The sequence below is a fragment of the Triturus cristatus genome, chromosome 10, assembly GCF_964204655.1.
Source record: "Triturus cristatus chromosome 10, aTriCri1.1, whole genome shotgun sequence".
NCBI lineage: Eukaryota > Metazoa > Chordata > Amphibia > Caudata > Salamandridae > Triturus > Triturus cristatus.
In genome coordinates, this window is record NC_140593.1 from 675,877,696 (window position 1) to 675,903,855 (window position 26,160).

General features: G+C 47.9%; 1 protein-coding gene across 4 annotated transcripts in view; it reads right to left on the bottom strand.

Moving 5' to 3' along the window:
- Positions 1 to 26,160, bottom strand: part of CRAMP1 (cramped chromatin regulator 1) — a 1,093,426-nt gene that overhangs the window by 957,426 nt on the left and 109,840 nt on the right. For all 4 annotated transcript variants that reach the window (XM_085628165.1, XM_085628163.1, XM_085628164.1 and 1 more), the window contains exon 3: positions 7,999 to 8,195. In XM_085628165.1, coding sequence (XP_085484291.1) covers positions 7,999 to 8,195 — 197 coding nt within the window. The remainder of the gene's footprint in view (positions 1 to 7,998; positions 8,196 to 26,160) is intronic.

Here is a 26,160-nt window from a genome sequence, read left to right on the forward strand (position 1 = left end):
TGAGGCCTGAGAGAGGTATGGCGGTTGTGAAACCCGTTTGCGGGTCTTGACCTCTTATCCCTTTGTCACCTGTTATTCCAGTTTGTTCCACGCGGCTAGTTGGAGGGTGGGAGAAAGGGAGGGTGGTTAGAGCAGGATCCTGCTTTGCTTGGGGCTGCATGTTTAGCACTTTTTTTTGAAGCAGTGCCTCCTGTGACTACCTTTTTTAGATCCTTTCATAAGCTACTCAGCATGGAGGGGAGGGATGAAGTTGTGCACCATGACAGTTAGACTGTGCCTGTTTGAAAACTAAGTTCAGATCCCCCAGCTTCCCATCAATGACTGCAACAAACACAGCCAAAGTGTTAAGTAGTGTTGGCTGAAAGCCCATTTTGTCTGATTGATATTGGGGAGCCTCCACCTGAAGTTGCATGGTTTTTAACAGAGAAGCCCAGGCACTGTCTGCACTGGTTTGGTCCATGCTTGGTCGGTCATCTCTGCCTTGGTAATTTTAATCCTCAAGTTGGGCTGGAGGCTGCTACCCTGCCTTGTGTGAAAACTGTTGGGTTGGGTGTCAGTGGCACCTCCTGTGAGTAGAGTGTTAACATGTCCCCCCCCCCCCCCATTCTTGCATGCCCTGGTATGATAGCAAAACTTGCTGTTCCGCTGGATTCCCTTGAATTTCCTCCTGGTGTGCTTGAAGCATGGGGAATGAGGGATATGGTTTGTCACAGTTTGATGGCGAAAATAACTGTGAATTTTTAGTTGGTCGTGAGTTCAGAACCTTAGTTTTCAAAGGGGATGGATTATCCTCCTGGGTTATGGTTAAAGTCTTGTTTAGTTGACAGTTCCGAATCCTTTTGCTAGGCCTTTTGCCGTTTTGTGTGTCATGTTCTGTGATCCTTTTTTGGGGTCTTGACACGAGGGGGACTGGGTCCCATGCTGTTATATTAGGGCATGATTTGTCTCTGCTGGGTGATTCTGAACTCGAGTCCTGCTCTTGGGCACCAATAACATCCACCCGCTCTGTTGACACCTTTTGTCTTGACACTGACAGTGCCTGATCGTTGACTGGCCGGCTTATGGCAGCAATAGTTCTGGGTCCCGGCCCTCATTCTGCCTTAGCACTGGATTGTTGAAGGGGGGGTGGGGGGGCTTCCCCTCGCTTGAGTGCTAGCTTCTAAGGGTTGAAGAGGAGGCTGCAGGTCGAGTCTTGCTGCTGCTCAAGAAGAGGGCTGCGACTGCGTCTTTCCAAATGCAGAACTTTGAATACATTTTTGGCTGAAATTAGTTATTACACTATTTCTTTACATTTGGCTGTTGCCTCACCAGCGTTACTGCTTGCTGTGTCTTCTTTGTCTGGCTCAAGCTCTATGCGTGGGGAGCCAGACTGCATTTTGTGTGGTTTGGAGCAGACTGCGATTTCCTCTTCTACTTCCCCCCCACTGATTTGCTGGGAAAAGGCCCCCTTATTCATCCTGACCTCATCGGAGATTGTCCTTTTGACCATTGAGATCGGCGCCTGGTACTTAGGACACTTCTCTCATTGGGCACAAGTCCAGGCAAATTGGAAAAATTTGTGTTGCTCTTTAGTTGGCAGCGCAAACACACCCTCACAAGTAATTTTTAGGTCTCGTCTGAGCCAGCGCATGCGCTACTCTGGCGAGACATTTAATGAGTGGGCTTTTAAAAGTCCGACCACACGCTTTTGCTAGCCTCAAGCTTGCAGTTACGCACGCAGCCGCCATCTGGCTTTTCTCGCAGCACCCTTACAGCGCGCCTCTCTCCGCCCCTCCCCCACCACAGAGCACGTCCCTGCGATCGCTTTCACTTTCTGCCCCTGGAGTTCTATGAGAGACCACTTGACCCTCCCCCTTTGGCAACGCCATTCAAGAATGGCACCGCCCTCTTAGGACCTTAATTTTACTGCTCACCTTACCGCCTGACCAAGCAATAGCTCTAAAAATGCAACAATTTTAGGTCTCACCTGAGCCAGCGCATGCGCTGGTCTGGCAAGACATTTAGTGAGGGGGCTTTTAAAAGTCCGACCACACGCTTTTGCTGGCCTCAAGCTTGCGGTTACGCGCGCGAGCACGTGAGCAGCCACCATCTGGCTTTCCTCACGCCTCTCTCCGCCCCTCCCCCACCACAGAGGGCGTCCGCGCGTCCCCGCGATCGCTTTCGCGGCTGCATTACTTTTACGGCCGTGCGGCCAATGCTTGTTGAATATGCCACTCTTAAAATGCAAAGCACCTCAAAGAGATCCTATTTACACAACCGCCCATAATGCAACCTTTCATTCGTACGTTCTTACAAGAAAGCAGCTGTCTACACAAAACATTGCCCATGACCTTATCAATGGAGGCGGATCGACATGCCCATGAACCCTTCCATTTTCCAGTCGGCTAAACACTACAGAATCTATTTAAATTCCAGTTCGGTTTTCAATCGCGAAAACTACAGTAATATGTGCCCGTCCCCGCGTACATGTGTACAGGCGCATCAAGTGTGAGTGCGCATGCACTTGCGCAATCTCTGTAGGCATTTGTCTGTGTGACACGTTTAGGTTTGTGTGCAAGGTTTATGATTACAAACGAAAACAGTGTACCTGTACTGTGTGTATGTGCAGTATGAGCTTAACCAGTATGCATGTTGGTAAAACCTGTGCAATGTGTGTGTGTCCCCTCCTCAGTGTCGTATGTGCAATGGACGCTCTTCTAGGCATAGCCACAATGCACGTGTTCCTGGTGAGATCCACGTTTCTGGGACGGTCTGCTGGGCATGGTGTGTGGCTATGCGATGGATATGCATAGAGACCAGTTTGCCCGATCTTGTGGCTGCACGTTGAGGATTCATAAAGGGCAGGAGCTCTCCTCCCGCCTCCCCCCAACACTCTTCCCTTCCCCGGCCTCTCCCTCCCTGGCCTTTCAGCAAGACCGTGTTGGCCGCTTCAAATTCGCGGAAGGGGGTGGGGACTGGAGGCATCACAGGGCAGGCGAGACAAAGCCAAGCAGGGGCAGAGTAACAACTTTCATTAAATGCCACGACTTTTGTCTCTACATACACCGATCAGCTTTGCGGGCTCAGTCTTGCAGTGCTAAGTTCAAAAGGTACAACGTTTTTTCCATACAGTAACTACCAGATAATGACCAGATGCGATAACAGCAGCCGGTGTTTACTCAGCATTTGCAGTGAGCACACCCATCTGTAAATGGCTGCCTTGTGGGACATTACTACTACTCAGCAGGAAGCTCGCATATCAAGCTGCAAGAAGAGGATTGTTCTAATCACCGCGACTCCATCAACACTGTAGCTTGTTTACTTTTTGCTCTTTTTAGACCCAGGGACAATGCTTCAACTTACTCCACTGTTTTTCTGAGCTGCATGTCAGCGACTTAACTTGCACTGTTCGGGGTGTCTGCTTTTAGGGAGGTTGTAATGGTTACTGTCGTTTTAATTCTTGGAATTGTATTTTCATGCAGGAATCATCCTTTTGGACTGCAGCATACTGCCTATGCCCAAGCTAGATTGTATGTTTACTTTCAGTATTCTTCCACCGAGGGCGGCTTTCTCAACTCCGTTCTACTTGAGTAACAGCAGTGCAGGCTGCAGGGACGGGAAGCACAATAGATACTGAAGGCACGGAGATATTTCAGATCTTTTCCATGGATGGCTAAATTGAATTTGCGAGGACTGCCGGTACTGTTATGCTCCCGTTTGGATCTTTATATCAAATCAAAATCACTCTTTGGCTTGCCAAACAGGTTTGACAGCCAAAGATCCTCTCCATGTCCTTGAAAGCTTGTCCAAGTCAGCTGTGTTTCAATGAAGGTCATTTCATGTTCTGAGGAGTCCTATGGTCACAGTTCTTTGAAACTCGGCTTTTAACATTATGCCTTGGCAATTGCATTTAAATCAACAAATACTTTCACCAAAACATTCTTCAATAATAAATAACAAATCCGGAAGCAATCCGCTATTAACATATGTATATAGAAGGGCAAAATACTTGTGGAGTTGTACCAGATATCAAGCTAAATACATGCAATTCAAGCTTGGTCTACCAAATCGATTAAAGATGTATTTGTCAAACCGCCTACACCAAATAGTTAATTGAAAAATGCAATAAAACAGCACAATACATTCAAGAAAGCCAATGTGGTCTTCATGTGGAGAACACCAGGTAACTGATGGTGTACCTGCAGCTATTGACGGGTCTACCCCTGCTTTCACTTCCATTGCTACTCTAGTAGCAGGATAATATAACTGGCATAGGCAGTTGTATGTTACAAGAAGGTGCACAACTAATGTAGCTGTCAGGAGAGGGGAAAAATACACCTTCTCATTTAAGTAAAATAATAGCAAACAGAAAAATATGGATTTAGCAAAAATGTGTTTTGAACCAAATATATTTTTAAGTTCCTCAAGAAATGTTGGTACCAAAATTATTATGGATTGAAATACCGTCACCACAGTCATTCCTTGAGCCCTGCTTGTGCTGAAATAGTGTCAACGTAAGTTTAACATTAAAAAATTAAGTAGAATACTTCAGTATAATGAAAAACGGACTTAAATGCCATGGATTGCAATCTAGTAAAACTAAATTTTATTTTACTTAACATTATTTAGACTTGTTAAACGTTATAATGTTAATTTGTATTTCACCAAAAACACTACACCCCTGCCTCCTATAGGATGACCAATATGCGTCAGTGCAGCACAACAGTAAGGCCTGGGAATCGCATTATTAAATCCAGCCTTTCATAAAACAAAGTATACAAAAAAACAAGCATTGGCACAGCCAATAGGTCTCGCCTTTGGGACCTTATAAGTGCTTAGCCATGTAACAGTTGATGTTGTTGCACCAAGGATATTGTGCTGCATAACTAAACACTTATAAGGTCCCAAGGGCGAGACCTATTGGCTATGCCAATGCTTGTTTATTGGGCGAGTGGCACAAGCACCCTCGGCTGGTGGATGAAGGACGACTCGGCGTGAGGAGAGTGTCAAAGCAATAGGAAGCAGATGACACAAGGCACCATGCTACACAAAGTACTGGCATGGCCGCTTCTACTGCCCTGCCCAGTGCACTCCCCTTATAGCAAGCCCCTCAAAGGGTGACCTTTGCGTACTTGTACTCGCACTGTGCTCCCAGTGCCCTCTTTGCCAAGCTGATCACGTGAGCTGTCCTGTGGTTGGGCGGTGCTTCCACATACCCTTCTCTTGGGTTGTTGGGCGGGGGGCTCGAGCACACAGGTTTGTGCAGTGTAACACATTCTCTGTGCTAAATAGCATTAGTTCATCAAAGATGGGCCAGTACACCCCATATGTAAATACAAGACAATGCAACTGTGATCGGAGTTGAGACCTCACTCTCCAGAACATAACAGTACTAAGTGGCATCAAATCACCAACACACAGTGTGTGGCCACTTCTTGGAGCAGAGGTTACTGCTACTTGTACTGCAAGTGGTGCACTACAAATAATATAAGGGGCTCTTAAGTGGGTTAGCATCCTCTCAATGGAGTACAGCACCAGATGTGCATTCCATATTTGATGTAGGAGGTAGCACTGGTCCTCTCTGGAGCAGGGGGAGCAAGTTTGTCGTGTCCACTTCCATTTCCCTCAAGGCAGTGTTAGGGGCCCACTCCGCAGTCAACACTGTAGCACGGCGACTACTTCATAGTCGGTGGCGATTGAAAAAAGGTGTGGCATCCAAAGGGTGGGCTGCACATCTGTGTCCATCTGGCAGAGAGTAGTAACCAGCAAGCCACCGATGTTACGATACATAGGGCCAGCCCAGCAAGTCATGGTCTGGAGGGGCTCAGCTATTTTTAATTCATACTCTGCTTGACAAAGCCTGAGCCCAGAAATACCCTTGGGGCACTCAACAACTCAGTCTTTGGGAGGGCCCAGGCATTTTTGGGCACTCCAGAATGGGCTCTCAAGAGGCAGGGGTCTCAAGTCCACAGAGTTGAACGGCCTTGCCAGAACCAGCACAGACTAAAGAATTGCTCATGTAGTGGCTTATTAAGGCAGCCACTCTGCTTCCCAGCTGTTCTGTGGACTCCGGTTGACCAAGGACCCCAGGCAACTACTTTCAATGCTGTGTAGCCTGATGCCTCCCTCCTGCAGTTCAATGTAGATTGTGTGTCAACTAGGGGCAGGCAGGGCCTTGCTGTTGCTGCCGGCCCCAAGTTCCAGTCAATGCAGTCCAGGGTGGCTTGCGCACTGAAAATGGAACGTTGATATTTAATCGGATTAGAGAGGAGCAGTGGCATTCTGCATTCTACTCCATTCCCAGCCTGGCCACACCTCCAGGTGTTATTGTTTAAAGAGGACTGCTCTTCTTCGCCATAAACCTTAAAGTCTATATCAGAAGATAAAGCAGCAGTTCATAGGCAAATATAGCTACCCAAATAAAAAAATGGCAACAGAAGTTTTTAAAAAAGATTTGCAAAAAATAACAATACTGCTGCACATACAATAAATTAAAGGGTTAAGGACAATAGCTATATTTACTCAACGTATACTAACTGGCTTTATCTCTCACTAAGGATGACAAACCACTGTTATTGCATCCCATGGAAGGGAACTGAATTTAAAGGTTTAACTTAACAGAAATTATCAAAATAATTAAACATAGAAATTAACAAGTAGGGCATAAACAACTCACAAGAATTTTCTAGAGATGTCTTCAATGATATCAATGACCATGTAATATGTGAGGTCAAAGCAGTGCATGGCGGGGACATAAGTTATAGTTAGCTCAGGTAACTAGAACTGCTGAATCTTTGTGGTTTTGTACGAGTGAAATCTGAGCCCAACTAGTACTTCCCTGTAACCTTGGTTTTTCCAGTGAATTTAGAAGGTTTTTTATATTTTATTTCCTAACTGTAACCTTTGAGAGTGGGTGTGTGATAAGCTGAATGGGTCTCTGAGTGGATGTGCGAGTTGCTGTATGGATCTGTGAGTGGGTGTGTGAGTGGCTGTATGAGTCTGAGTGTCCACAAAGCATTTCAGATTGTCTTTCAATGTCGAGAAAACACACTTGCTTTGCCTTTGTCAAGCATAAGGAAGTAAACTGTTCTTTTCTGTTATTTATCCAAGCAATATTGACCCGAATGTCTCATTTACAATAAAAAAAAATGTTAGTGTGAATTTGATGAACACCAACAAAATTTCACTTGTGTCAATGTGCATATTATTGAAAGCATGTTTTCTCTGTTTTAAATTTAAAGAAGTTACAAAACAACATCTAAGGATTTGGGTATTTCCCAGGCAACATATAACGAAATGAGTTTGAAATGAATAGAATCAAATGCTAACTAACCATTGGAAACAGTAGAAATGTATAACGTTTGAACCTGGAAACTAGTGTGGTACAGTTTTGGCAGACACCTGATATATGCAGAATACAGGTGGTCACATTTAAGCCCACTGTAGCTGATCACGATTCTCTGAAATGTTTCTACTGATGTAAAGATGCAATGTCAAACAGAAACCACTTATTGTTGGTGTCCCATCAGTTAATGGCGGTGAAGAAGTCATACAATTGCTCCAAACTAGAAATCCACACCCCTCTTACTTTTGTCCATCTCAACATAACCTCTGGCTACAATGCAAGGGACTATGAATTTGAGAGAAAAGATCTGCATTCAAGCAGCCTGTCCAGCAACAAAAAAGAGAGCCAAAAAAATAAGTCCCATTCCATAAAGCAATCCCTTCCAGCCATGACAATACTTGGCCAAATCATAGATCAACTGATTATAGGCCTCTCTGAGGCAAGAAGGATCAGGAGTAAGCTTATACCATCAGAGACCACACATTTTACTGTAGGTTGGGCACAAAGAAACAATAAAGCAGGAATGGGCATTGTTTAAAAGTATACTAAAAGCATGTGTGGTTCACATGGAAATGTGAAAACAAGATAAACAGACAATTACTAGCTGTCGGATGGCACATAGCCGAACACTCCTGAAGATAAACCAGTGCCATTACTTGCAGTTTCTCACTCACCTCATAAAGCCCCTCAAAAAATGTGTTTTTATCCTCGGTGCTCCATGACTCCCACTGCCGTCGGACTTTCTTTGCGATACCTTCTTCCTTTTCGCTGGTCGACGAGCAAAGACTGCGAGAAGACGATTTGGATACACCCGTAGATGTAGTACAAAGCGGGATTGTTGAAGTGCAGCCAGAGGATGGTCCTCCATTATCTATATAATCAGAATAGAAGAAGAAAAAAAAAACATAACTATAGAGAAGTGTTAAAATTCCAGCAATTCAACTGTTAAAAAGAGGGAGGAATTTGGCAAGACCTCATGCTTTTGTCAACGAATATCTAAAAATGTTTTCCAGTCGAACAGTAGCTATAGCTTTAATAGTTTTACATTTGTGAACAAATCAAGGAAAGGAATATGCTACTTACCAGTATGCATCTGTTCTTGGCATGTAGAGCTGCAGATCTACACACTTGTGCATAGATCGCCATCTGGTGTTGGGCCCGGATGTTTGCAGTTTGTTTTTCCTCTTGGAAAGTGTTTGGAAGTCACGAGTTCGGTGACTCCTCCCTTGGATCGTATTGCGCATGGGCTTCGGCTCCATCCTCTGATTGTTTTTCGCCAGCAGGGAAAGATGGAGCGCAGTAATAACAGTGAAGATGCCCATGTGTGTGTTATCTAAATAAGATAAACGGGTGGACGTGTGTAGATCTGCAGCTCTACATGCCAAGAACAGATGCATACTGGTAAGTAGCATATTCCGTTCGAGGCATATGAGCTGCAGATTACACACTTGTGCATAGATTATATAGCAGTACCCACCGTTAGCGGCGACCACCCGTATCTGTTGTAGTGGTTTGAAATAATGTTTTGAGTACAGCCTGGCCCACACTAGCTTGTTGCTTAGTTTGCACATCTACACAATAGTGTTTGGTGAAAGTGTGCGGTGTTGAGCATGTAGCTGCTTTGCAGATATCATCTAATGGGATGTTACCTAGAATGGCCATTGAAGCCCCTAGTTTACGTGAAGAATGGGCTTTAGGGGGAACGGATAGCGTTCGTTTTGCTTTATGGTAGCAAATCTGAATGCATTTGACAATCCACCTAGCTATCCCCGACTTGGAGATGGGGTTGCCCTTGTGTGGTGGAGAGAAAGAGACAAACAGTTGTTTGGTCTTAAGGAAAGGTTGTGTTCTCTCGATGTAGTAGAGTAAGGCTCATTTGACATCTCATGTGTGAAGAGCTCTTTCTGCAACAGTTTGTGGTTGCGAGAAGATTACTGGTAGTTCTACAGATTGGTTTAGGTGAAAAGGAGAAATGACTTAGGGGAGTAATTTTGGGTTGGTACGGAGAACCACCTTATTATGGTGCATTTGTAGAAAAGGTTCTTGAATAGTAAATGCTTGTATCTCACTGACCCTTCTGAGGGAAGTGATGGCTACAAGAAAAGCAGTTTTCCATGTTAAGAATTGAAGTTCACATTTGTGTAGGGGTTCAAAAGGAGGTCTCATTAGTCTGGTGAGAACAATATTTAGGATCCACACAGGTGAGGGTGGCACTCTGGGGGAATTATTCTTTTAAGGCCTTCCATGAAGGCTTTAATGGCAGGTACTCTAAAGAGTGAGAGATGTTGCCTGTTTTGTAGGTAAGCTGCTATGGCTGCGAGGTGTAGTCGAATGGACGTATAGGCTAGATTGCACCTTTGTAGGTGGAGCAAGTAGCCTATGATGTGTTGAATGGACACATCTAGGGGATCGATGGTGTTGTTATGACAATAGATAACAAAACGTTTCCACTTGGCGGCGTAGCACACTCTAGTGGTAGGGCGCCTAGCTTCTTTGATGACGTTCATACAATCAGGGGGAAGATTTAGGTACCCGAATTCTAGGATTTCAGGAGCCAGATCGCAAGGTTGAGCTGGGCTGGGTCCAGGTGTCTGATCTCTCCATGGTTCTGGGTTAAGAGGTGTGGAGAGAGGCGTAATTTTTGATGCAGTACTACCGATAGTTCCAGCAGTGTGGTGTACCACGGTTGTCTGGCCCAAGTTGGCGCTACTAATATTAGTATGAGGGAGTGCTGTCGTAGTTTGCGCACTATTAGTGGAATGAGTGGGAGAGGCGGAAAAGCGTACGCAAATCTGCCTGACCAGTTCATCCATATCGCATTGCCTTTGGACAATGAGTGTGGGTATCTGGTGGCGAAGCTTGGGCATTTTTTCTTTTCGTGGGTGGCGAAGAGGTCTATCTTTGGATGCCCCCACATTTGAAAGTATGGGTGAAGAACTTGCGGGTGAAGTTCCCACTCGTGGAGTTGTTGTGTTTGTCTGCTGAGTAGATCTGCTATAGTGTTTTGTACTCCTGGGACATGTTGGGCTAGGAGAAAGATTTTCCGGGGTATGGCCCATCTCCATATGCTCTGTGCTAATTGAGAGAGCTGTGGGGAGTGTGTGCCGCCTTCTTTTTGAATATAATACATGGCTGTCATGTTGTCTGTGCGGATTAGGACTGTTTTGCCCGAAATTTGTGTCTGAAAGGATTTTAGGGCTAGGAAGATTGCTAGTAACTCCAGATGGTTGATATGGAGTAGCTTCTGTTGAGGTGTCCATTTGCCTTACATGGCGAGATGTAATAGATGAGCTCCCCAGCCGGAGAGTGATGCGTCTGTTGTTAGTATTATCTGGGGAACCGGGTCCTGGAACGGTCGACCTTTGGAAAGGTTTGTGGTGGTCCACCACTGCAGAGAGCGATGGGTACAACCGTCTACCAACACCAGATCTGTTAATTGATCCTGGGCCTGGTTCCATTGGTGCACTAAGCACTCTTGGAGAGGACGCATCTGGAGTCTTGAGTGAGGTACTATGAAGATGCAAGAGGCCATCATCCCTATTAGTTGCATGAACACCCGAGCTGGAAGGGAGTGTTGTGCTATGAATTTTGCGCGTAGAGCCTGAATGCTTGCAATCCTGGCAGAATTGGGGTAGGCGAGCGCTTTTGAGGTGTCTATGGTGGCACCTAGGTATTGTTTTATGTGGGATGGTTGGAGATGGGACTTTTCGTGGTTTACCGTGAAGCCCAGCTGATGAAGTAGCTGGATGGTGGTGTGTGTTGTACACACTAATAGTATGAACTGGCTTTTATCAACCAGTCGTCTAGGTATGGGAAGACATGAATGTGTTGTCTTCGCAGATGTGCTGCCACCACTGCTAGGCACTTGGTGAATACTCGTGGTGCGGTTGTGACTCCGAACGGGAGCACTTTGAATTGGTAGTGTTGGCCGTCCACTACAAATCTGAGGTACTTCCTGTGAGCATTGTTCACTGGAATGTGGAAGTAAGCGTCCTTTAGGTCCAAAGTGGTGAGGAAGACGTTTTGGGAAAGTAGCGGAAGTACCTGCTGAAGCGTCACCATATGAAAGTGGTCTGAGTGTATGTATTTGTTTAGGGGCCGAAGGTCTAGGATGGGCCGTAGAGTCTCGTCCCTTTTTGGTATGAGAAAATACAGGGAGTAGACCCCTATATTTTGTTGGTTGGTAGGAACGTGTTCGCAGCCGCAGATGTTCTGGTGACATCGGGCGTTGTCTGGGTGGATTGTTTGAGGGGGTAGATGTTAGTTCTAGGCAGTAGCCTGACCGAATTATTTGTGTTACCCATTTGTCTGAGGTGATGGTAGTCCAGACCGGAAGGAAATGTTGGAGTCTGCCCCCGACCGGAGTGTGATGGTCTGGGGGAAGTGGAGGTAAGTCATTGGGTAGGGGCGGTGGCAGAGCGGGCGGTGTTTGTTTTGCCTCTGCCTTTGTTATTATTGCCCCTGTAGCCGCCTCTTTGGTAACCCCTTGTAAAGGTGGACTGAGTAGGGGATTTGTATGAAGGGGAAGCGGTGTGTGAGGAGTAGCCTCTGGATGTGCTCCGAAAGGAAGAGCGGCGAAAGGAGCATCTGGGAGAGTGAGATTGTAAGGCTCCCATGGATTTTGCCGTGTCAGTGTCCTTTTTCATTTTCTCTACGGCGGCATCCCCTTTGGGGCCAACCAGATGTTCCTGGTCAAAGGGATGGTTGAGGATGGAGGCTTGTACCTCCGGTTTAAAACCGGATATCCTTAGCCAGGCATGGCGACGGAGGAGGACACTAGTATTGATAGACCTAGAGGCTGTGTCTGCTGCATCTAAGGCACAACGTATGGAGATATTGGTAATTGTTTTGCCCTCCTGAATTAGCTCATTGGCCCTATCTTTGTATTTATCAGGGAGATGGTGCATTATGGCTTCTAGCTCGTCATAATGGGCCCTGTCATACCTCGCTAGTAGTGCTTGTGTATTGGTGATACGCCATATATTGGCCGCTTGAGATACAGTACATTTGCCTGATGCGTCCAAGAGTTTAGACTCTTTGTCAGGTGGTGGTGCGTCACCTGACGCCTGGGAGTTGGCCCTTTTCCGTGCTGTAGATACCACCAAGGAATCTAGTGGCGCTGGCCCTCTGATGTAGGAGGGATCTGTTGGGGCGGCTTTATATTTTTTCTCAATGCGCGGGTTAATGACCCTGGCCCTGACTGGGTCTTTAAAGACCTCTGGCGCATGTTTTATAACACCTTTTAGCATAGGCAATATGGAGGTTGTCCTATGTGTGGTGTCAAATGTATCTAGGAGGAAATCCTCCCCCACTGGGTCGGTATGTAAATCTACCCCGTGGTAGTATGCCGCCCTTTGCAATAAATGGTTGAACTCCAAGGAGTCTTCTGGTGGAGAAGGTCTGGAAGAGTAAAGATCGTCTTGTGGGACGTTAGGGACATCAGGGATATTATAATCGTCCCATGGATCTGGGGATCCTGTGGGAGTGGGGTCCCCTGTAGGTATATCTTGTGGTACATCCCCTATGTCGTCGTATGGATCCCCTTGATCATCATCCTCCGGGGATAGGGTGGGGGAATGATGAGGTGGGGGTGGAGGAGGGGAAGGTGGAGCAGGTGGTGGGGGTGGGGAAGGTAGTCTGAAAGGGGAGGTAGCAGAGTCCTTCCTTTTTGGAGGTGGAGGCGGAGCAGGTTTGTCAACTGTCTCTTTTTGATAGAGAGCATTAAATGTCCAGTTTTGGGATCCTTAGTTAATGTTTTTTGTAAGGGATCCGGTGTAAATAGTTCTGGAGAGGTTGGTTGGTCCGTCGGCACCAAAGGCGTCGGGGCCGTTGATTATTTAGGCTTGTCGGTGCTGGTTCGTTGTTTGGAACCATGCTTGGAAAGCTCCGATTGTTTAGTAGGCGCCGAGATGGATTTCGGCTTCGAAATGTCGGTGCCGGTGGTCTTGTGGGCTTTTGTTGGTACCGAAGATGGGGTCGGTGATGAGGAGCTGGGTCTCGACCCCGAGTGTTTCGGTGTGGGGCTCGGTGTCGAGATGGAGGCCGGTTTCTTTTTCGGTGCCGAAGAGTGTTTATCGGCTCCGACGGGGAGCTGGCTCGAGCCCGAGCCGCCTGAAGGCTTAATTGGCTTCTTTACCGGTCCCGAAGGTGCGGTGTGGGAAGCAGTGTCTTTGGTCTTGCTTAGGCCCGATGGAGTGACCGAAGCCTTTTTCGGTGCCGGCGAGGGTGTGGTGGGGGTAAAGTAGTACTCACAACCCTCTGTGCCGGAGTGATGTCCTCCACATCTCAATCGTCTGCTTCGGAGGCGAGGACGAGTCCCTCGTCGGTGTGGTGTTCTTCTGGAGCGTCGACGCCTTCCCCGAAGATGTCGTCTGGGATCGCCGAAGAGTGTGCCATGGTTCGTCTGGCTCTTCGGTCCCGAATCGTTTTCTTGGACCGGAAGGAGCCTCGTGTTCAGGGGAGAGGCAGAGGTTGCACACCTCATGGAGATCGGTGTGGGGGAATTTGGACCCACATCGACGACACTTTATAATGGAGTCCTTTCCATTAGCCAGGACCGGAGCTTGGGTAGGCCCGAAGGCCGCCGTCGACGACTGGAACCCAAGGTCTTGCCGATGAGAGGTGCGCCGAGTGGGGAGATCGCGATCGAAAACAATACCGCGAATTGGGGTGAGGATTGCGTGTCGATCGTCGAACTGGAAGCGGTTCGGAACCGGAGCGCGAAGATTACATCCGAGCCCGATGGCGGAAAAAAACAATCTGAGGATGGAGCCGAAGCCCATGCGCAATACGATCCAAGGGAGGAGTCACCGAACTCGTGACTTCCAAAGACTTTGCAAGAGGAAAAACAAACTGCAAACATCCGGGCCCAACACCAGATGGCGATCTATGCACAAGTGTGTTATCTGCAGCTCATATGCCTCGAACATATATTACCACAGTGTAGATCAGGTGTACAATATTGTTTTAACAAACGTGTCAAAATTTGCACATCAATATGAAGCCATGACTTTGATCTGTAGCACCAATGTCGAGGCTTTTAAAGATAATTAACAATCTAAACGTGGCGTAAATAGAAGAATTAGGGGTGTGACCAATCAACTTTCAAAGGTAAACAATCAATCAACGGGGGCAGAAACTTCTGTCTTAATCAGGAGTCTCTAGGAGTATTTTTTTTTTTAGAGACCCTCGCCCACTAGAAATCTCTAGTGGCATGCTTCATCATCGGGTCGGCACTCAAAACACCTGTGACAGAGCGGGCTCAATCCCCTTGAGGAGGGAGCACTTCCAAGTACAATCGTCAATGAGATCTGAGGGGGGGAGGGGGGGGGGGGGGGTATTGAAAATACCTTAAATTCCCTTCTACATTTATTCCCTAAAAAAAAAAAGACATGTAAATTAGGGATGTGTTAATGGACCCATGCATAGCCAACTGTTGAGGTCTACATATTTCAGCCACCTTAGCCCAGCCAGGTCTCGTATCATTCTTCAGAATCTATCTAAGCAGATCCTCATTCTCCTAAGTTTGTGAATACTGTCCTATACCTAGTGTACATATAATCACAATTTGTGACATAAAGATGAGGTCTATAATGAATCTTTCAACTCATGCAAGTAATTAACTTGCATCTTCCTTGGGAAAATCGCCCTCTACCTGCGAAAGATGAGAAGAAGCACAGGCAATATAATAAGACATTTTTGGAAATTAGAAACTATCACACTTTTGGCAATTTGCTCTGTGAACTCATACCCATTCCATCCATAGTGAGCAACGCAAACACTACATTAAAATAATGAGAAAATGTTATGGCACAGACAACATACTTGGAGATGATTTTTGTGTGTCAATCCCACAAGGTCTTTTAAGTGGTATTGATATTTTGGCCATGTGAAAGCCACATTCATGCAAGCAAAAAAAGGCTATTATTGTAATGGGTGAAGAAAACACAGGGGAAACAAGAACCTTGACATGGGCTCAAATTCGACCCTATAAGGCAACAAATGGAGGCATGTGAACCCTGTAGTCAAACTGTGTCAAAATCGTGTGAAACATTATCTTTAGTAAGGAAATTGTCATCAACAAGAATTGCGTCCATCCCCCCGCAAGCTTAATTACTTCATCAAGGGTGCCAGCCTGGTCAGATGACCTAGTGTTACTTCCATGCCCTGAATATTAAAGAAAAAGACCACTGTTGGAGCTTGAAAACGCCATGCCAACATGTTCCGCCATAGCCACTCCCCTAGTGTGCGTCTGTACCGGCATGCTTCATATGGACGGGCTATGTAAGGTAATGTCATGTAGATCTGAACTCCACCTACTCCCTACTGATATGGGGTACACAAGGCAAAAATACAAATAAATCTCAAAATGAAGACCAGGGCGGTCTGCCTCATTGGGAAGAAAGGTAGGGTCTACTCAAAAAACAAGGGGGCATGTTATTCCTGTCACAGGACAAGAAAAAATGTAGATCTCATCTATACTCTAAATACTCTAAAAACGAATATTCGTTTTTTCTGGGGAATAAAAAGCTAACATATCTGGCAGTAAAAAATATGGCTGGTACAAAAAAATGAACAGGTTGAAAAAGTAAAAAAAAAGTGAATTTCTATTTTGAATCTTGTTACTGCTTTATTGAGGAACTCCGAGTTGGTACTGCCCACATGTTGTCAGGTACCGCGCCGCTTGCCGCAGCCCCGCAACGCACACACAGAAACGCCGGGAGACTCACTTCCGGCTGGAGGTCGAGTCCCGGTCTAGTCGTTGCAGCACACTGGAGGTCGCAGAAGCACTTCCGGGGGAAACGCTTAACCTTCGCGTTTCCCGCTGGTTCAGTGCTTCGGATTCTACTGGATTCCCCCAGCGACGTGAGTGCTGTTACCCGAGTCGAGTCGCGACTCAAGAAACCTGTTGCCTTCTACTTCGAGGCGTCCCCGGTAGATCCTTTCGCCACGCTGGAGCGCACAACGAGTATTGTGATCCTCTCCCGCCTTAGAGCCTTCATTGCGCAGGAGCGCTTGGGGGTTGTCTTGATCCCATAGCGCAGGAGCGCTTGTGGGATACTTTTGTTTTCGTAGCGCCGGAGCGCTTGTGGGTTGCCTAGTTCCCATAGCGCAGGTGCGCTTTTGGGGTACCTTTCTTTACAAAGCGCAGGAGCGCTGGTGGTTTACTTTACCTTAAGCGCAGGAGCGCTTGGGGGTTGTTTTGCTTTACAAAGCGCAGGAGCGCTTGGGGGTTGTTTTGCTTCAGTAAGCGCAGGAGCGCTTGTAGGTTACTTTGTTGTCAAAGCGCAGGCGCGCTACAAGAAAAGAGAACTCCACAGAACTGGAGCATTGTTCTTATACCCACCACTTCATTTTGGGATGCCACTGTTATAGCTTGCCCCTATAGTTTCAGCAAAGAGTGCGCAAGAACATCAAGGCGCATGATTTTGACTTTTACTTTTGGCCTGATCGCGCAGGAGCGCTTTTCTTTGGTGTCGCTGAGGTAGTCGTGTCCAGGAGCACCTCGCCTGGAGCAGCCTTCCTTGGAGCAGCGCTGATTCTGGGTGCCGTGGTCCACAATAGCATTGGTGAGTCCCCCGGAAAACATCAATTTCTGTGTGTGTGTTTTAAGGGTGCTTTAGAACAGGAGTGGGGCTCTTAGTGATCTGGTCCTTTCTGTCTTCCAGAAGGCACCGAGATACCCCACACACGAGGCCACTACGTTCTTTCTGGCTCCCTTCCCTGCGTCCATCTCATCCCTGCTGGTTCCTACTATCCAGGAGGGTCAGGTGGGTACGGTGACGGGTGCTCCTGTCGTCTCTGCGGAATTGCATCACAAGCAAAGGTAAGTCTTGTGAGACACCCGACACATGTACAAAAAAGATGTACAAAAATGTGCTGAAAAGTACAACATTGGTACTCATAATGTTAATGCTTACCACAGCACCAAGACTGCCCTGATTGCCGCAAGAGACTACATCCGTACCCTACTCGACGGAAGAGAATTAGCAACCCAGATTCTGCTTGACCTCTCCGCAGCCTTCAACACCATCTCCCACCACACACATTGGTCGACTTCGCCAAATTTGAATCAAAGACAATGCGCTCAGATGAATGGCATCCTTTCTCAAGGGACAAACCCAGAGAGTCCGCCAACCCTTCACCTCACAACCACACCATCTGCGCCGTGTCCCAAGGCTCATCCCTCAGTCCAAACCTCTTCAACATCTAGATGACACCACTCGCAGACATGGTCAGATCGCACAACATCAACTTCATCTCCTACGCAGACGATACCCAGCTCGTTCTCTCACTCTCAATAAACCCCACCTCAACGAAGACCAACTTCCAATGCTTCATGAAGAACGTATCCGCCTGGATAAAGAACAATTGCCTGAAGCTCAAAACTGACAAAACCGAAGTCCTGATTTTCGGCAGACACACCGCCTTCTGGAATGACTCCTGGTGGCCACTGGAACTCAGACCCACCCCCACCCTGAAAGGCCATGGCCACAACCTCGGCATCATCCTGGACAGCAAGCTCTACGTGAAATGTCAGGCCAATGCAGTCTCCGCAGCCTGCTTTCCCATGCTCTGCAAAATCTTCAAGTATCTCTCCCATCAGCACCAGGGAAACAGTGATTCAGGTCCTCATCAGCAGCTGAATGGACTAAGGCAATGCACTCTATGCAAGCACCACCACCAAACTCATGAAGACTTCAAGAAAATCAAGAACGCAGCAACCGGACTGATCCTCAACTTGCCAAAGAAGACCCACATCAAGCAGCACATGAAGGACCTCCGCTGGATCTGGTCTAGAACAGATGCCAATTCAAGCTTTTAACCCATGCCTACAAAGTCCTCCATGACCAAGGTCCTGACTACATGAACCACCACCTGCCTTTCTACAACCTCCCAGAAACCTCCGCTCCTCACACCACACCCAGATACCAGGCATCTGGAGGACGCTCCTCCCACTTCGAGGCAAAATCCTGAAACGCCCTGCCTCTCCACCTACGAGCCTCACACTCACACAGGCACACTGCAGGAAGGGATTCAAGACCTGGCTCTTCGACTGCCACCTGTCACCTTGATACCCTCTCCGGTGATAAGCCACAGTATACAAGTACGACCTGACTGAGTAACCTGAATGCTAGCAACGTGATGTTGCCTTTTAATCCTGTCCTCCCTGCAGCCAATTCCTGCCTGAACGACGCTGCGTTATGGACGCAACAGGGTCATAATCCAATCAGCACGCAGCTCCAAATATCAGCTGCTCTTTGAGAAGCACTGCATCTCTTTCTCTGCAGCCTAGTATTAGGAAACCAGCATCAAGCGGAAAACGTTCCTAGCCGTCAGACCGAACGAAACTCCAACCTTCTGGTTCAAAAAAAAACAACAAAAAAAAAGACTCCTGGATCGTGCGCACATGCTTGTGACCATAGATGGTAAGACTAAGGATTTTTTTTAGCCAGATGATCTAGAGTTCTTTCTGGATGAGTTAGACAACTCAAATATGGATGTCCATGATTGAGAATAGCTTATTCACAGCGGGCTGGAGGAAACAGTGAATGTCTCTGTTTTCTGTGGAGGCGGGTAGGCCCTCTTTATTCCATTCTCCCTCAACCCTTTCTCCAAGGGATAGACCTGGCCTGTAGGGCCAACAACGTTTGAGGCCACCCTTCTGCATGCCAACCCATGGATCTGGCTTTTCAGCTGCCCTCCGCCTGCTGCTTATGCATGTCTCATTGTGGGTTCCCAGACTACATTTCCCTTTGCTTCTCGTCTCTTTTCTCACTTTCCGTTCACAGTATGCTGTATCCCCACCAAAGCATTGTTAGCTGGTTAGTACTATGCTCCCATGATTATAGATGGGGACATTCATTCCCCTTTCACACTTGGGCTGGGCATTTACTAGAGCCGTTCACATGTCTCAGTTACTCCCTTTTCCTTTTTCTCCTTTCCTTCATCTTCCCTACTATGCTACCCTTCACTTCCTGAACCTTTTTCTAGGCAGGTTACATCTTCCCAGTGCTTAGGAGATCTGTGCGGGTGATTGTAGGATATCATCCTTTCTAGGCCCTCTAGTTATCTCATCCTCCTACTTCACCCCTGTGTAGTGGGTTGTTGGATTTATTCTTCCTTGTCAATTAACTAGGTGTATGTGAAGGATGTCCAAACCCTTATCTTGGCCTGAAATGTCCATGTTATGTACCATAACATTAAGTGTAAATCCTACATTTCCTCAATGCATAACATGTCGATATTGCCCTTGTCCAGAAAACGCACATTCCCCCCTAACAAATCTCTCACGAATCAATCTCATAGTTATTCAGCTGGGATACAGCCGTAAAAGACAAAACATAAAAAATATACAGAATAACCAGAAACCGGTCAAATTTGCTCAATACAATCTCACTTAATATAAAGTCCAATGTGCTTCAGAGAATTATTACGGTACATTGATCTAAGCTTGCACCCTTGCAAGGTCAAAAGAAACAACATTTAAAGTATTTCTCGACTTAATCAGACAACTTAATCAGAATGCATTAGCAATCTAGAGCATGGGTACTCGCAAACATTTTCCCAGGGGCCAAAATGTTTGGTCTCTGATGTGACCGAGGGTCACACTGATGCCGGCAGTGGCAGTTGGGGATAGAGGGGTTGGTGGTAAAGTGGGCATAGGAGAATTGGAGCATATACATCTATAATTGCACAATAAGAAACCAGAAAACCTGAGATTAACCACTGTGTCCCCACTTAACCGAACTGTGTAATCCTAGGCAATTGTTTTATTTCACTTTCTCTCCTTTTTTTCGTTGTCATATACAAGAGGACCTCTAAATACATGACATTAGGATGTGCGCTGAACAAAACATTCCCCTGACTGATTTAAGTATAATGTTGTTCGCGTACAGTAATAACCCAGGCCACAATAAGAGTGCACATAACTGACTTGCCTCTTATTTCACAATTTGCATAATTGTCAGGGTGTGGGGGATACATTAAAGTTTTAAAATTCTTGTTTGAAAACTATCACTTAAAAAAAGAAAATTCTCTATGCACTAATATAATCTAAAGTGTAACAGTTCTGAATGTTAATAAAATACACTTTTTGAATTTTGAAGAGACTCTACAATATTTTAACACTTGCTGCAAGATGTCTTGAAGGGGTTCCTAAAGTTGAGCAGTGGAGGGCTCCCTAATTAGCATTTGCTCAAGGTTCAGTGCGGGGTCCAATAAAGAGTAGATCGGTGCTGCAGTGGACCAGGGGGCCGCATGTAAAAGTCAGGAGGGCCGCATGCGGCCCCCCGGGCCATACTTTGAGTATCAATGATCTAGAGCGTACAGCGGCCTTCAAAAATAAACTAAAATGAAATCATGTTTCGTCGTCGTGTAATTGTTTCAGAAAGAGCATTGACTGAGTGCAGTGCGTCCGGTTTCTCAATTTAATAAAAGGCATTAAAAACATTTTGGTATATTTCTAATAAAAAACGCAGAAAAAAGCGGAATGCATCTTTGACTGTTCAAAAGTGTTGTTACAGGGACACACCACTGATTCTAAATTGTGTTAGAAACCGGAGGGGAAAAAAAGCATATATTTTATTGTATCAGCCTGAAAGCAAAACAAAGAACATTCCGATCTTCCTCTCCCACCCCGCAAGTAATTGCTAAGGGATGGGAGACCACAAAAACTCCCTCCGCCTCACCACCTCCTGCGAAACCTTCCCCGCCAAACACCTGCACTTCCAGGGCCAAACCAGCCCCAACTCGACACTACGCAGCACCCCCGCCTACAGACCCCCCCCCCCCCCCCCCCCCCGGCCCTTCTTCGCCGACACCATCACTAACCTCATCGCAACCCACGCCATCGCCGCCATGGACTACATACTCATCAGAGACCTGAACTTCCACCTCGACAACCCCAGCGACCCCAACTCCGCCACCCTCCTTGACAATCTCGCCAACATCGGACTAAAACAACTAGTCACCACACTGATCCACAAGGCAGGACACACCCTCGACCCCATCTTCGCCGGAGGAAAAAGCGTCCACTTCAGTCACACCACGCAACCCCCATGGACCGACCACCACTGCTTACACTTCCATGTTGAAAAACCCAAGCCACCCACACCCGCTCCTCACTCCCCCGCAAAGGAACTGGAGCAAAGTCACAGAGAAGCAACTCAACTCCACCCTCAACCGCAACACCCCCACCCCTGCAACCAACACCAACCTCGCAGCCAGGGAACTCAACACTTGGATCTCCAACTGCGCAGACAAGTTCACCCGCTACGCAACTCTGATACACAGCACCCTAGGAAAGCCGCCTGGTTCACCACCGACCTCCAAGATGCCAGGCGCGCCTGCAGACATCTGGAGAAGAACTGGAGAAACAGCAAGACGCCCGAAAACCACACCACCTATAAGAACGCCATGACAGAATACCACCAACGCATCAGACCACCAAAAGGACCTTCATCCACAACTAAAAACTCGTCTACTCCAGCAAATCCAAGGAACTCTTCAGCATCATACAGGAATTCACCAAGCCCCGCAGCGAAGCCATGGACATCACCCCCTCCGAGGACCTCTGCGACAAGCTCGGATCCTACTTCCACTTGAAGATCGACCCCCACAGACCACGCCAGAAACCTTGGCATCAAACTCGACGACTCCTTCTCCATGAACTGACAGGTCAATACCGTCGCCTCCAGCTGTTTTAACACCCTCCACATCCTTCGTAAGACTTTTAAATGGATCCTCCCCCGAGTCAAAGAAGACAGTCACCCACGCACTCATCACCAGCAGGCTGGACTATGGAAACGCCCCTACGCCAGCATAAACAAGTCCCTACTACGCAAGCTCCAGACGATACAGAACACCGCCGCCAGACTCGCCCACGGCATCCCTCGACACGAGCACATCAGCAAACACTTACGGAAGCTTCACTGGCTCCCCATAGAAAAGATACTCACGCCAACAAATGCCTACACAACACCGGACCCCAGTACCTCAACGACAGAATCACCCTCCACGTTATGTTATGTTAAATTGATTTATTATGCGCACAGCTACTCCAGCGAAGGAGCGTCCCGGCGCACAGACAAGGAGGAACACAACACAACAGAAACGGGGACGCCAAGATAGACAACTAAAACAAAAAGGTCTTGATGGCTCTTCGGAAAGAAAGCAAATCGTCTAACTGACGGATTTCGACTGGGAGGGTGTTCCAAATTAGTGCAGCTTTCACGCTGAAGGAACGACCCCCCATCCGACAGAGTCTAAATCTAGAGATCACAGCAAGGGCCTGGCCCTGAGATCGGAGGCTACGAGTGGGGACATAGAAAGAAACAAGATTGGACAAGATTTCAGGGCCTATACCTCTTAATATCTTAAAAGTAAAGCAAAGGACCTTGAAAAGAATACGCTTCCTTACAGGGAGCCAATGCAAAGAGCGAAGGACATTCGCCACCGGGCAAAATCTGGGTAGGCCAACAATGGCCCTAGCCGCAGCATTTTGAACCCGCTGTAGGCGCGTTAACTCAGCCTGATTGGCCCCGACCAGAAGAGAGCTAGCGTAGTCCAGGCGAGAGAGGATAGTAGCCTGGACTACAAGCTGTCTGGTAGGGGCATCAAAGTATTTAAGGACTGGTCTAAGACCTCTTAATAGACCAAAACAACAGGCTGCCGTTTTTTTAGTATGTCCTATAAAGGTAAGGCCAGCGTCCAACCAGACCCCAAGGTTTTCACCTCCGACACAGGGGTCGGAGTGGGGCCCAGCTCCGAAGGCCACCACTGATCGCCCCAGAGCTCCACTTTCTTCCCAACAACCATCACCTCTGTTTTTGAGGCATTAAGCTGGAGACAGTTTTCTGTCAGCCAGCAAGCCACCGCCTTCAGACCGGACTGAAACCTGGGGGCGTCTTGGTGGACATCTCCGCTAAGGGTAACCGCCAGCTGAGTGTCATCGGCATATGAGACCAAAGTAAGGCCCCACTGCCTCGCGACATCAGCCAGCGGTCTCACGTAAAGATTAAACAACGTGGGACTTAGCGAAGACCCTTGCGGAACCCCCATGGCCAGAGGCTGGAAACTGGACGAAAAGGGAGGAATGGCCACACAGAAGGAACGATTGTCCAGGAAGGAGCGGAACCACTGCAACGCCAGACCACTGACACCGATCTCCTCAAGCCGATGCAGGAGGATGCCATGAAATACAGTGTCGAAGGCGGCGCTGAGATCCAACAATATCAGCGCCGCCGTCTGACCCGCATCCAACCTAGCACGCAGATATTCCACCATTGCGAGGAGAGCGGTCTCCGTGCTGTGACCAGCACGGAAACCGTTCTGTGTGTGCGTTGGTCCGGGCTAGATGTTCCGACAGGGCCAGATTGACATGGGCCTCTGTCAACTTTGCCGGCCAAGGTAGCAGCGAAATGGGGCGAAAACTTTCAGGCTTAGACGGGTCTAGAGAGGGTTTTTTGATGATCGGAGACACTACCGCCTGCTTCCATTTGGCTGGAACTACCCCCGACTCTAGGGAGAGGTTGACAAGGGAGCGCACCACAGGGCGCCCCAGAAAGGTCTGGTCTCGAAAGAGAGCAGGGTTTACCGGATCAGATGGGGATCCTGATTTAACTTGCAGAGCAAGTTTGTCAAACCCGTCAGAGGTGAGAGGGGGAAATGAAGGCAGGGCGATCTGACGTAGTGCCTCATTGGAACTTCCCAGCGGAACCCCAATGCTAGGGAAGGTCCGATAGATAGCTTGGACCTTTCCCAAGAAATAGGAAGCCAGGGATTCGCAATGGGAAACAGAACTCTCGGCTAAAGAGATAGTCCGTTTGGCCATAAGATCTTTAACCGCCTTGAAGATGGCCTTCGACGGGTTGGTGCTGTTCCGAAATTCTTCAGCATAGAAGGCCGCACGAGCACGACATATGGCCCGGTGGTAGAGTTTAACCGAAGCGGCATATGCGGCTTTTAAATCAGCCCCATATGTCTTCCGCCAGGCCCTCTCCGCCCGTCTACAGGCTCCCTTCAAGGCACGTAAGGCCCCGTCATACCAGGGACTAGACTCGCGAGGGTTGATCTTAATCGATACAATGGGTATCAAAGCATCCAGAGCCCTTGTAAGCCAGGAGCAGAAGAGATCGTACCCTTCATCCACATTGTTCAATGGGCCCAAGGGCTCCACCAACAAAAGATGGTGAAGGTCTTCCAACCTGAGTTTGTTCCAAGATCTCCTCAATACCCGTCTAGCTGAAGAAATGGGAAGAGTCACTGATACAGGACACTGAACAGACACCAGGAGATGGTCAGACCATTCTACTGGGGTAACTGCAGTGACTTTGGCCTCAATTAAGTTGGTAAAGAAAGGATCCAAGGTATGTCCCCCGATGTGCGTAGGCTGTGAAACCAGCTGGAGCAGTTGAAAAGCCTCTAGGTCCAAAGCGATAGTACGAGCTGTCAAACTGGACAGTGTGTCGAAATGCAGATTTAAATCGCCCAGTATAGAAAAGTTGGCGCAGTCAGTGATCAAAGTACCGACCGTATCAGAGAAAGCATTTCTAAACAACACATCACTGCCTGGCGGACGATAAACCACCATCCCAGACAGTGTAAACTCAGGATTGACAGAGACTTTGAAGGAGGCACTTTCACAGCCAGCGATCTTAAGGCTGTTCCACACACAGGGAAAACAAGACCTAACTATCAGTGCTATTCCCCCCCCTCTAGATGCTCTGTTCAAGGTGTACGTCGAGTAGCCAGAGGGGCATGCCAGATTGAGAATGGCAGTGTCAGCTTCCTGAAGCCATGTTTCAGTTATAGCCAGGATGTCCGGGGCTTCATCCTCAATGAGATCATACAGATTTTGCTGATGTTTTAAAATCGACCTCACATTCAGGTTCATTATCCGCAAAGAGGAAGAAGAGACCCTGCTATGATGAGAAGCAGAAACAGATTTCCGAGATAGAGGCATAGGGAGGTCAAGTGTCAGGCCATTGCATGGACAACGGTACAGACCACAGAGAGGATGAACAGGCGGGCGTGCACAGCAGCAACTCACCTGATTGATGGACATCAAGCTCTCCCTAGAATATGTCGGCATGGCAACAGACACGTTGTTAAACTCTCACGTACCCGAGCCAGAGCCCGCCACGTCCCGCACGGCCTTAGCGCGGACGGGCGCAGACGGGCACGACTCCGGCCACGCGAGGACACGCCCGCTGCGCGATCCCGCTGCGCTAGGGGAGGAGCATTAAATGCGCGTTCCCCCGCTGGCGCATGCGCAATGAGCGCTGTCAGCCCAATCCTCACCACCCCAAGATGTCCGCCTCCCCGGAACCAGCCCGCCAAACGGTGGTGAGGGGCACGATTACAGTGCGAGTGAGGGGAGCAGTGAAGCGCGAGTCCGATACCTAAAAAGAAAATAAACAGGTGAGATTTTAAAATAGCTCAGCAGCGCCGTAACGCTCCTGCAGCAGAGCGCTCCTTGTCAGGGGGAGGGAAAGGCCCAAAAGAAACCTCTGATCCGCCAACCTCGTCCTCGTCGAAACCCCACGCATTCACAGAGCCAAAGCATGGGGAAGATCCTTCTCACACATCGCGGCAAAGACCTGGAACAAGTTACCAACCGACAACGGACACGCCCCCTTCCCTGAACACCTTCAGGAAGGCTCTCAAGACCTGGCTCTTCGGCTGAACGGACCCCCCTCCCCGATATTTCTGCACTTAACCTCTTTTCTGGAGTATGACTTAACAAAAAGGACCGAACTTAGCTCCTGCCCAGTGACACCCAGGTTTCAACGTAAATAAATGCTTTTTGAAGACCAATGGCGATAAAAGGGTTT